The 13,905-nt window shown below is 40.2% G+C and overlaps 1 protein-coding gene across 1 annotated transcript in view; it reads right to left on the bottom strand.

Moving 5' to 3' along the window:
- Gmap (Golgi microtubule-associated protein) overlaps positions 1–13,905 on the bottom strand; it is a 167,277-nt gene that overhangs the window by 151,931 nt on the left and 1,441 nt on the right. Inside the window, exon 2 of the mRNA XM_073976993.1 lies at positions 3,736–3,873. Within this exon, the coding sequence (XP_073833094.1) occupies positions 3,736–3,873 (138 nt within the window). The remainder of the gene's footprint in view (positions 1–3,735; positions 3,874–13,905) is intronic.

A 13,905-nucleotide genomic window follows, 5' to 3' on the forward strand; every position in this document is an offset into this window, starting at 1 on the left:
CTTAGCCCATTAAAATATTTTATTTGTTTACAGCAGTAAGCGTTGATCTGGCTTAAGTAAAATATTCCGCCTAAAAGTATGCTTAGCGATAATCTAGTTACACAATTTCAATTTTTTCGAGTATTTCGCAGCACCGCATAGTAATACTACTTTGAATTCGAAACCTTAATTTTTTGCCATCACGCTAAATCATCCAAAGCGTTTGGACCCCGATGGAATCTCCATGGTAATGCTGAAACAGTTGGATGTTCCAGGAATCGATTATCTCATTAGAGTTCTCCACCTGTCGCAGGGTGGTCCCGCTACTGAAGCCAGGCAAGGACGCCAGCAACGGTGAATCGTACAGACCGATTTCACATTTGTGTGGCAAAGACCCTGAGCTATCCAATTGCCGATCGTCAGCATGTTGAAGTAGTCCGCACATGCCACAGCTATCTACGACAACCTGTAGGAATAAGGTCATCAAGTCTCTAGCCGGCACTTGGAGTGCAGATAAAGGAACCTTGTTGACCACATATAACGCGATAGGTCGGTCTGTGAAAAGCTATGCGGCGAGAGTTTGGTCCTCATGTCTTCAGTGGACCATCTACATGAGCAGACAAAGATTCTTCCACTACAGCAACACAATGGCATGCTTGATGCATGATGGTGATCGGTTATTACCGTGTAACCATCGTAATCAGGACCTTACCACCCGGGATGTCAGGAGGAATCTGCATAATCTAGAGAGATCCATCTCAACTACGCTCGAGATGGTGCAGCCGTCTTAATTCCTATAGGGCAAGGATCGATAACACAGTGCAAAACATCTGCCCAGTATGCGACACAGGCCCGCACAACGCACTGCCCTGGCAAGCCTACATCCCATGGAAACAGCCAGATTCCTAGAACTGGAGATAGACCCAGACTACCGAAAAACGAGCATACAAACAACAACAACAACAGGATTCATATTATTGAGCCCATATGAATTGTCATAAATTCATTGATATGAGAGGAGTTTCCTGTGTCCTTCAGGGACATGGGCGTAGCCAGGAATAGCTAGGGAGGGGCAGCGCCCCCCCCCCCCCCCCCTCCTTTTCCTACAAAACAGTTCATTTGTGTGCAAAAAATTATAAATATTACGAAACAACAAGCATTTGACGCCCCTCCCTAGAACGACCCAAAAAGCATTCCTGGCTACGCCCATGTTCAGGGATGTTGTGGGAACATATGTACGTAGATCTAAGATGGAACACCAAACACCTATCATGGCTTGGCAATAGTACATATTTACTAAATTGTCCTTCTTTCTAACCATCGATCAATAACTCGGCAATACTCTGGAAATCTCATCTTTTTCATATAAACCCAAGGAACGATGACCACTAAATTGTCATCATCGTTATCTCATCCGTCTTCATCTTCAACGTATCCAGGAAGCAGTCAACTACACTATTAGAGGGCTGTGTATCCTTATACCTAACCTAATTGTGTAACATCATAAGCGGTCTCGAATATCGATATATCCTTTCCCAAAAATATCAGAACTATTCATCGCATCTCCGATCTGGTTATTAAACAATCCCCAACGAATACCAAGCTAGAATTATCCAGAGTGTAGGCAGGGATCTAACATACACAGCATCTATTGTCATGCCTCTATTCCTAATAGTCAAGGCAAAGGCGAGTGATTCCAGCCCTGCATTATGCAGAAACCTTAATTCTTATTGGGACCGAACGACGCTCAAACTCATACCGATATACTGGAACTATTTATTTTCCCAACTAGATCCACTCACCTGTCTCCTTATTCTTTATGGACTTGGAATCAGAATCAGTAGATGGACTGAACGCGACAATATTATCGTTGCATGAAGCAAGAGTGAACGAGGTATACTTTGGTTACACCGTCCGACAGCCGAAATTGCACATGAACCGGATTATATACGTCTGACACAATAAATAAATGAGATTTTTCGTTTTCCCATGCTGTTGACCTTTTAAAGGACATTCAAATTTCAAAGGACAAACATTTTTAAAACAATATATTAAATACTTGTGCTTATCGCTCGATCCTGGTGTTGATGTCATCTTAAAGAAGAGAGAATTTGCCTTATATAATTACTTTCATTTACTGCTTTCAACGATAACAAGGACATCAAAAATGTCCTTGACAAATTAAATACTAAAAAATCATTCAAAAACATCCTGCATTTTTTTCAAAAAATAGATGTTAATATCCTTTACGTAGTGCAACACTTCCCTAAATTTCGATATCCTAGCTTTGTAGGTTATTTTTTAATTATAATTTTTAGCGGTTTAGAAAATATAAGCATGGCACAATGATCCCTTTTGACAACAATACCTCAAAACCTTTGGGGGCCATATCCACGAAAGTGGAAAGGAGACGTGTCTTTTTATTTGTGGTCTTCTATCATGCTGCGGTGTCAGAATATGGTTTGATATATAATGATATATAATAAAATGTTTTGTTTTCTTTAAAAAAAATCCGTGTTATCCTTTGATGCCATAAATGGAAATTATTATATAAAGCAAATATTCTCCTCTTCAATATGACAAAAATACCAGCATCGTGCGAGGAGTACAAGTATTTTAAATATCTTTTTTTTAACAATTTTGTCCTTTGAAATTTGAATGTCCTTTAAAAGGTTAATAGGATGAGAAAACGAAAAATCTTATGTGCCTTTTTACTCCACTTTGCCTATAGTTTCAGACGTATATAGTGCGGTCATGCGTAACGAAATTTTTTGAAAATTGTCGGACGGTGTTATCGTACAGTTATTTGTATAAATCATGTTTTTAATACAAATTCTTTTAAGGTATATCAGAGGTGAAAACCTCTGATGGAAAACTTATGTGAATGCATTCTCCTGAAAACTTGCTTTCAAAGGACATACCTACTTTCTTTATTTTCAGCTTCGGATCTACTTTCCCGGAAACTGGGAAAAATGTTACTTTAATTAGACACACTCAAAGACAACTCGGTGCTAGTATACGAGTTCATCAACCATTTTAACAACAAACATAAGTATACGGAAATTTAGCTTTGTAACTCCACGAAATTATTTGAAATCCACGGGGGAGTCATTATAGTTCTATTAAAACTAAACAATTATGCTTTCCAGCTAATGATAAGTACATCACCAACTTTACTTTGATAACAAAAAAAAGATAATCTCCCTTCACATAATACAAATAAAATAAAAACAAAAGCAAACAACACAAGGTGTACAAGAGTGGATGTTGATGGAGTGTGCATTGCGCGAGTTAATGTCACGGCACATTGATGGTATATTTCTCTTGATTTTATCAGCCGTTTTTTCTTTCGTTTTTTATCAATATGTAAATATTTAGCTCCACTATGGGGGGATGTGGGTATAACAAATCTGGGTAAAATAATGTGTTTTTTTCCTTCCATATATTGACACACAAACACACATTTCAAAAGCAATATACATAAATACATACGCATATGCTCTGTATATAGTGTGTATTTATCAACAAAAAAGTAAAACTATCCGGAAATATATAAATAAATATGTATGATCTACTTCTTGGTTGTGTATGTAAATAATGGAAGTTTGCTCCAGAATATTTATACTCTTTTCAGTTACCAATGTTATGACGACAACAACGACAATGGTGTCGTCGTCTTTGCTTATTCAAAATCATTTAACAACGTACACAACGTCTTCGAGTATGCATTTTAATATAATTTTTTTTTTTACTTACCGATTTTGAGGTACGTCCACTACCTCCTGAAGCGCCACTACCACCAACACTACCACTTGATCTACCACCGCCACCTCCACCAGTATCGCTAATTTGATTTTGTAATAGAGTTTCAATTTGTTTGCGTAGTGCTAAAATCTACAAAACAGAAGCAAAATAAAATAAGTAACGAGAATAAGTGAATAACAATTTGCATAAAAAAAAAACGAAAAAAGAAACAAATTTAGGAGGCAAGATAAGAAGCTGAATTTTTGGGTAAGAAATTCGCAATAGGTATAAATTTTATTCAATATAATTGTAATTTATTTTAGAGTGACGATAAACCACAGCCTGTAGGTAAGGGTGACAACTTGTGACTCATATGACGCCTATATTCTCCATGGCAGATCAATCTATAAATCTTTTGATGGATGTTATTTCATCCAGTGTGCCTCCAACTTCGTCATCAGATTCATCGTTGTCGTCGGAATACGATATGCCACCGCAGTCTCCCCAACAACAACAAATGCAGCATCTTACACCGCAAGTTGTTGTTCAGCGGCCCGAAAATGCATCATTTCTGCAATTCAATTGCAACGGTCTCCGCAATAAGGTCAGCGCCACCTGTAGCTTGCATTGTTATGGTTACAACGTTTTGCGGAAGAATCGAACAATTTTCAACGGTGGCAAAATACCCCTCAGTAATGCTGGCGACATTTCCTCAGTATTTCAGCCATGTAAAACTTCTCTACAAGTGGTGTCTTAAGACACGCCGTTCGGACTCGGCAATAAACAGCAGGTCCCATATCATTGGGCTAATATGAATCGGTGTGCACTCATTGATATGAGAGAAGTCTCCCTTGTCCCGTATGGGATGTTTGTGGAACAATTATTATAATGCCGATGAATAGATGTGCCCGGCGTTATATGCCCGATATTAGTTCGCTTTTAGAGGACAACAACCGTCTGGTGCTAGGGGACTTCAATGCTCATCTCGAGCTTTGCCATTCCGTCCTAGGTAATTACCAAAGGGGTACAGCGCTGGCCGAGCAAATTGATAGCTCCACGTTTTGCACGGTGAACGAAGACGCTTCTACGAGGATTAGATGATACTGCCACATTTTGCCAGATATCACCATTGTGGCACCAGGTCTGAAAATGACGTATCCTGGCAATCAGTCATTTCCCTTAGCTCAGACCGTCTCCCTATCATAGTCTCCGTTAACAGACCACCCGATTTCATAACTTCTGAACGCCGTACTTTCCTGAACCATGGGAAAGCCGATTGGCAAGGGTTCAGAGAATTTACCAATCACCGCTTCAGAGAATTGCCCACTCCCTCAGATCGTCGGGAAGCTGAGAAAAATTTCCGGGACATCATCACTGCAGCAGCCGCTCGTTACATACCTGCTGGTCGAATACCCGAAATAAGACCAAATTTCCCAGCAGAGGCGGAGGGACCAGCAAATGAGTATGATGAGATTCGTCGCACGAACCCTGAAGACCCCAAGAGTTAGAGAGCTTACTCTTGAAGTCAACAGGCTACTAGGCGAATATAAGCGGAAAAAGTGGCTAGACCACCCACCTAAAGCAATGCAACATTGGTGCCGGATTCAGTAAATTGTGGGCAACGGTTAAATGACTCTCGAATCCCTTCTTCTCCGGATGACAGAACAGCAGTTACTTTCAACGGCGTGACAGTAACTGACCCAAAGAGGTGCGCGTGTTATTTTAACCGGCAGTTCATAGAGCACCCCGAGAGTGATAATGAGAGAAGAGAAGTGTGCTACGCCGTATAAGAAGAGCCCTTCCAGCCGAGGAGACACCACCACAATTTACGATGAGCGATGTTGCAGATGCCATCCGAAACGCGAAATCATCCAAAGCGTTGGGCCCACACCGAATATCTATGGTAATGCTTAAGCAACTGGATGAACCTGGAGTTGAGTATTTAACAAGTGTCCCCAACCTATCGTTAGCCACCCATATTATACCAGAAGTCTGGAAAGCTGGCAGGTTGGTCCTGCTACTAAAGCCTGGCAAGGAGGTGTACCGTACAGGCCGATTTCACTCCTGTCGCCAGTAGCAAAGATCCTAGAGGAACTACTCCTCCCCACGATGAGAAGAACTTTTCCAGTTGCCCAACATCAACATGGATTTAGGAAAATGCTTAGTACTTCAACAGCTTTAGACACCATATCCACACATATCAGTAGAGAACTTAACCTGAAAAGGCCGTGCGACCGAACAGTCATGGTGGCTCTTGACCTATCGCAGGCTTTCGATACCGTCAACCATGCCAAGCTATTCGAGGATATAGAGAAGACTACTCTCCAGCCATGTTTGAAACGTTGTGCTAACTCCAGTCGTTTGTGGAATTTAGGTACAAGAAGTCCAAACCCGTAGAGTGAAACAGGGAGTTACCCAAGGAGGGGTATATCTCCGGAACTGTTTAACTTCTACCTTTCTGAAATTCCACACCCTCCAGACGGCATAGAGATCGTAATGTATGCGGGTGATTGTAAGATCTTGGCGTCTAAGATCTAATATTTACACAGCTGGCCTAGAGAAGTTCTTCCATCTGAGGAATATCCGCCGCTAAATCCACTGCCACACTGTTCACCACATGGAGGGCTGAAATGGGGCTGAGACTGAACATATTGGTCGATGGTGCACTGATTCCGACCACTAATTGGTAAGCTATGCGGCTCCAGTCTGGTCCCCGAGATTGTGTGATTCGAACTGGAAAAAGATTCAAACTTGCCAGAATGCCGCCCTGAGAACAGCGACAGGGTGCCTCCTCAAATCTTCAGTGGACCATCTACATGAGGAGGCAAAAATTTGTCCTGTAAAGCAACACTATATCAAATCTAAAATAAATGGAGATTATTTCCTGAAAACTTATAAATTAAAACAGCGCTACTCAGAGAATAGATCGTCATTCAAAATTATTGTACCTCAGAACATATTTGATCAGATATTATCGATAGATTTTTGGCCTCCTCAAGCATTTATAAAAGAATTTGTTGAAAAATCAGACAACTTAGCTCACTTACCTCATAGACCAGAGTCGACTCCAAAAAACTAAAAAATTCTATTTCAATTTGCTATCAGAACGTTAGGGGACTAAATACAAAATTGTCTCGACTGTTCACTGATAGTTTCGATTTCGAGTTTCAAATTATAGTACTCTCAGAAACTTGGTTGAAACCTTCTGTTTTAAATAGCGAAATATTATGCTCAAGATATCAAATTTTTAGAAAAGATCGAATCATTAAAAAAGGTGGCGGTGTTCTAATTGCAGTCGATTCCAAATACCCATCTAATATTATTACATTAAATGACCTATATGACATCGAGTTCATAGGAGTCTGTATTGAATTTGTCAAGTTTAAATTATTTGTTACCTGTTCATATATACCTCCTGCATCTGACCACAATCTGTATTTTCAACATTTATCTGCAATAAACTCAATAGCCTCGAGAATGTGTGATACTGATAAAATTCTAATACTAGGAGACTTTAACTTGCCGTCAATTAAGTGGCTTTCGCTTGAGGACTCTGATGGTATGACACCATTGACCCCAAGTGAGAATACGAACCAGCTCTCTTTTGATGTTGTAACTCGCTTCTCGGAAATAAATATGTATCAAATAAATAATGTAATAAATAAGGATGGTAAGATACTGGACTTAGTATTTGTGAATAATACTCTAAATTTTGAAATTTCGAGAATTCATCCTGTATCTATTCCTGAAGATTACCATCATCCCACACTTTGTATACAGTTGATTTATAACTCCCCAATTTCAACACCACTAACCTCTAGAACATTCAAATCTGTTTTCAACTTTAAGAAAACTAACTTTCAAAAACTGAATCTTCTCATTACTTCCACAGAATGGGCCTCTTTGTTTCACTGTAATAATCAATTTGACCTTGAACAGGCTGTTAATAAATTTTATGACGTACTGAATAATTTTCTTAATGAATGTGTACCAAAAGTTAAAATAAATTCTTCTAATAAATTGCCGTGGATTACTTCCGAATTGTCCGCTCTAAAAAACTCTAAAAATAGACTTTTCAAAAAATTTAAAAAGTCGGGATCTATTATAGATTATTCAAATTATTCCATTGCCAGATCAAAGTACAACATTGAATCTCACAGGTCATATAAAATGTACATTGATAAAATTAAGATAAATATTAAATCCGATCCAAAATCGTTTTATGATTTTGTTAATTTAAAAAGAAAAAGTACCCGTAGACCTCATTTAATAAAACATAATAATAATGAATTCGTAGGCGATCGTGATATCGCTGAATGTTTTGCTAATTTCTTTGCTTCAACATATTCGTATAGCAATAGTTTCTTGGATACTCAATATCCATATCAGTTACCTAACATGGATAACCTTAGTATGCCGTTTCTCAGAACTGAAGACATTTCAAAGGGTTTATGCTGCCTTAAACCTATAAAAAGTCCAGGTCCTGATGGCATACCTAGTATAATACTTAAAAATTGCCATAATTCCTTATCTACACCATTAACTTTTCTTTTTAATTATTCCCTGAAATTTGGTTATTTCCCAACATTTTGGAAAAAATCTTACTTGGTACCTCTTCATAAATCTGGCAGCTTATCCGACGTATCCAATTATAGAGGAATTGCAAAACTGAGTGCAATTCCGAAGTTATTTGAAAAACTCATCACGGATGTAATCTCTTACAAAGTACATCATATTTTAAGCCCTTATCAGCATGGTTTCCGCAGTGGCTTATCCACCGTTACGAACCTAGTTCAATATACCTCAAAGGTCATTAAAGGATTTACTCAGCAGAAGCAAACTGACACAATCTATACTGATTTCAGTAAAGCGTTCGATAGAGTCAATCATAAATTATTAATATACAAATTAAACCGAATCGGTTTCAGTAAAATCCTATTATCTTGGATCTCGTCTTACTTGCAAGGCAGGTCACAAGTTGTTTTATTTGAGGATTGTCATTCCAAATCAATAAATGTACCATCAGGTGTTCCTCAAGGGAGTCATCTGGGCCCTGTCTTGTTTTTATTATTCGTTAATGATTTACCGTTGTCAATAAAAAATTCTGAACTACTTATGTATGCAGATGATGTTAAAATTTTTATAACACACAAGTCTGTAGAATATTTACAATTACTGCAGGAGGATTTAAATAGATTCTCCCGGTGGTGCGCTATTAATAACATGGATTTAAATTTAAAGAAATGTAAACATATGTGTTTCTCTAGAACCTCACCTCTAACATATGATTTCCGGATAAATGAATCTAATCTAATATCTGTGGATTCCTTTGTTGATCTAGGTGTCCTATTGGACCCCAAACTAAATTTCAATAATCATATTATAACAATGGTTAATAAAGCAAATGGAGTTTTAGGATTCATTAAGCGTTGGGCAAAGGAATTTTCTGATCCCTATGTCACCAAGCAATTATTTGTCTCACTTGTCAGACCTATACTTGAATATGGTTCTGTTGTATGGGATCCCTATTATTCGAAATATTCTGATAAAATTGAATCTGTACAAAAACAATTTTTACTTTTTGCTTTAAGAGGCTTTCATTGGAATAGTGATTTCATCTTGCCCTCATATACGAGCAGGCTTAAGTTAATCAGATTACCAACATTAAAAAGTAGACGTGTAATGTTCAATACAATTATGGTACAAAAAATTTTGAATGGCAATATACTTTCAGATTTCCTTATTTCTTCAATCAAAATAAATGTTCCTATCAGATTCAGTAGATATTATCGTTTCTGTAACACTGATTCTCATCGCACTAATTATGCACTAAGCGAACCTGTCTGCAGAATGTGTGATGAATTTAATTCTTTATATTTTATTGTAGATTTTGGTGTAGATATCAATATTATCAAGTCTAGAATAATTTCATATCTTAATACTTAGAATATACCTAACATTATAAAATATACTAGCTGTTAAAGAATTTTCTGTAGCTGGTATTCAATGCCATCTTTTTATCCCGTCATGCTCCGGATCATGACGTGTACGCGATCCCTACGTAATGGGGAGGTCGCCCCCACGGTTCGGAAGGGGTGGGAAAGTGTGGCGTTGGGAACGTTCGAAAAAAAAAAAAAAAACACAATTAGATGCTTTCGTTGCAGTACCTGCTTGGATGTTATCGTGTGAGCCATCCCAATCACCATCTTGTGGGTAGGCCCGGCCCATTCAGGGAGATCAGGAAGGATATTCATGCTCTAGAGGGAGAGGTCCAACGATACAGGAGAGAACCCCTAGATCAACAAGCATATCAAGCAGGATTGAATAGCATTCACACGGACGCAGTTGCCAAGGCCTTAAGCAATTATAGTGTGAATAAAGTACTCGGAGTACATCCTCCATCTATCGCAGCTGAGGAGCGTCAGCTGCCACGACAAACCAGAGTAGTTTTGGCTCAACTACGCTCGGGATGTTGCAGTCGCCTTAATTCGTATTGGGCGGAAATCGATCGCGCGGTGCAAGACTTATGCCCAGTATGCGGCATGGGCCCGCACGACACACAACACCTTTTTAACTGCCGCGCCAAACCTACCCATCTAACTCCAGTGGATCTGTGGCTACATCCCATCGAAGCAGCCACTTTTCTGGAACTGGAGATAGAGCCAGATTGAACAGAGGAACGAACAAATAAACATAACAAAAACACTGTTACAACAACAACAACTAATTACCCCAAAATACTGGGTGTAACCCCCCCCCTGTTTATGTATGTCGACCGAAAGGTCATCCGCACATGCCACAGCTATTTGTGATAAGATCAAAGGTAGGAACAAGGTACTCAAGTCGCTGGCCGGCAGCACTTGGGGAGCTGACAAAGAAACCTTGTTGACCACCTAAAATGCAATAGGGCGGTCTGTGGTAAGCTATGCGGCGCCAGCGTGGTCTGCAAAGGTTAGCACTACGCAGTAAAAAAAGATTCAAACCTGCCAGAATGCTGCCCTGAGGACTGCAACAGGATGCACCCTCATGACACCAGTGGACCATCTTCATGAGGAGACGAATAGTTTACCGGTGCGTCAACACAATAAGATGTTGTCCACCCAGGCACATCAGGAGAGATCTTCATGATCTAGAGAGAAAGGTCCAACGGTATAAAAGAGAACCTCTAGACCAACGAGCCTACAGTGTGAATGCCGTACTTGGAGACCACCCCATCCATCGCAGCAGAAGAACGCCAGCTGCCAAGGCAAACACGAGTGGTTTTAGCCCAGTTGTTTATGGCAACTGCGACTGTATCCGTGTGAATGCAATTTAAAACTGCTTGATAGGGTTGTTGGTCTAGGGGTTATTTTTAGTAACATTGAACGTCTCCCTCCTGACATGCCTGGTTGGGTGATCTCACGGTAACACCCGAGAAAGTATTGCTACCAAAGCTGTACTGGAAGAATATTTATCTCCTCATGAAGATAGTCCACTGAAAACAAGAGGAAGAACCCAGTTGCGGTTATTAGACAAACAAGGTCAACAAGGTTTCTTTATTTGCACCCCAAGTGCTGCGGAATAGGAACTTAAGGGCCTTGTTCCTACTTCTCAGCTTGTTGCAGATAGCTGTGGCATGGGCGGACGACATGAACATGCTGTCGAATGTGACAACCAGAATCTTGATTATCCAACGTTTCAAACTTGTCCGGAAGGTAGTCTGCTTGATGTTATCAAACAGCGTGGAGTGCTTGACTGTATCAAAGGCTTTTGATATGTCGAGCGCCGCCAACACTGTTCTATGGCACGGCGTTCTGATTGAGTCATCGACAAATATATGTGGAGATGGTGTGCAGCACTGTTTTCCTGCTGTGCTGCTTACGGAATCCGGCAACTTGATAGCTATATCTGAGGCTGGGCTGGACTAAGGCCTCTAGGGTCTTTGCTACGAGCGGCAAAAGCGAAATCGGCCTGTACGATTCACTTTTGTTGGCATCCTTGCTTGACTTCAGTAGCGGTATCATCCTGACCATTATCCAAACTTCGAGTTGTTGTTGTAATCGTGTTTTTTATTTTATGAAGTTATTTTTCAGCTTAATCTGGCTCTGTACATTGTAACCAACACCTGTAAGCTGCAGTTGTTGTTGTAGCAGCACGAAACCTACGTTGAAGCATAGCCGCATCTATTTGGTTTATATACTAACTTTTCCGGTATCGGATGTTTCAATATGAAGATTAAATCTTCCGTCACTCTCATGGAGAACTCAATGCATAATTCAGAACTCACCTTAAAAAACAACAAGTTGGAGTTGAAAAGAAATGATGAAAGACGATTCCGGCAAGTCTTAAAAAGTACAAGGTCGTTACACCTAGCCTCATAAAGTACTATAGGACGGGAAGGGCATAACGACATCTAAAAGTAACGCACTGCTTTATATTTACCACTGGGTTTAGGGCAATGGTAAGCACATCCGCCTACCACACTATATACCCGGATTCGATTCCCATGCCGGCAAAAAGAAAACTCAGCTTCCTGTGTGTTTCTGACATGTCTCTAAAGTCGTGTCTTAAGATATACCCTTCGGACTCAGCTTAAAATATTGGTTCCATATCATTGAGCGTATATGAATCAGGGTGCTCTCATTGAAATGAGCGAAGGATCTATTGTCCCTTTGGGGATTTTTGTAGGTGCATATGTACAGTGGGTATGACTAGAAATTATGCAACCTGAACAAAGAAATGTAAACAATCCCACGGCAACGGGGGTATTGTTTCGTTTTTCTGTGTTGGGAGGAGCATATCGCGGAATGCCAGCTCCGGATTCTTTTTGTCCGTGCCGGAACGGAGGAAAACCCGGACGAAATATATTTGTGTTCGCGAGATGCAATAGATGTCAGAAGTGGGTGCATCTAAGGGGTTGCTCTGGAATTGTCTGGAATTGCTGGGTAAAAACAGCACCATTGAATCGTCGTCTGATTACGAAACTCCTCCGCAGTCCCCTCAACAGCAACCGCACACGCAGCATTTAACACCAGCCGTTGCTGTTCCAATCTCAGAAAATACATCCTTTTTGCAATTTAATTGCAATAGACTCCAAGGTAAGATCTAGAAAATAGTGGACTTTATGAGTCGGATGAATATCAAGGTCGTGGCGGTGCAAGAAACCATGCTCAAAAACAACAGCAGCTTACAGCGTTTTGTTGGTTACAACGTGCTAAGGAAGGATCGCACAGAAGTTTAGGTGGGGGATTAGCTTTGTGCACCAGTCTGTCTAATATAGAACGACAGATCTCGCTTGAGCCTGTCTCTAATGACTCATACATGGAATGTATGGGGTAGCAGTCAAGTGTGCAACTGCCGAGATACGAATTGCTGAACGTATAAATCCCGCCGAGAAATAGCTGTATCTCAGGTTACGAGCCTAACATTAGCCCGCTCTTGGAAAGTCGTAACCATCTGGTTTTGGGGGACTTTAATCCGCATCATGAGATAAGGCATTCTAAAGGAAGAGGTCCAACGACACCGGAGAGAACCCCTAGATCAACAGGCATATCAAGCAGGTTTAAATAGCATACACATGGACGCAGTTGCTAAGGCCACAGTGTGAATAAAGTTCTCGGAGTACATACCCCATCTATCGCAGCTGAGGAGTGTTAGCTGTCACGACAAACCAGTGTAGTTTTGGCTCAACTACGCTCGGGATATTGCAGTCGTTTAAATTCTTATGGGGCAAAGATTGATCGCACCGCGCAAAACATCTGCCCACTGTACCTATTCAACTGTCCTGCCACACCCACTGATCTAACTCCATTGATTCTGTGGCTACGTCTCATCAAAACAGCCACTTTCCTGGAATTGGAGATATACCCAGAGCCAGATTAAGCAGAAGAACGAACACACAAACATACAACAAGTCCATATTTACATTAGGCAATTTTCCTTGCGGCAATTGTCAGTTTGTAGGTGAAAGAGGGTGTTGAGAGGCAAAGGGTTACCATACGCCTCACCTCTCTCCACTCAAGCTGACAATTGCCGCAAGGAAAAGTGCCTAGTGTAAATATGGACTTATACCCTCTGTCACAACAACAAGAGCAAATGTAAACGTTGATATGTAACTTTGAAACAAGTTGATATTTCTTAACAATTCAAAAAATAATTTTGTAGGGTTAAAATATGTCTTTAAGATGGCATACAAAAATATTC

Source organism: Musca autumnalis, unplaced genomic scaffold (assembly GCF_047663935.1).
Source record: "Musca autumnalis isolate F117 unplaced genomic scaffold, ASM4766393v1 scaffold_3, whole genome shotgun sequence".
Lineage (NCBI taxonomy): Eukaryota > Metazoa > Arthropoda > Insecta > Diptera > Muscidae > Musca > Musca autumnalis.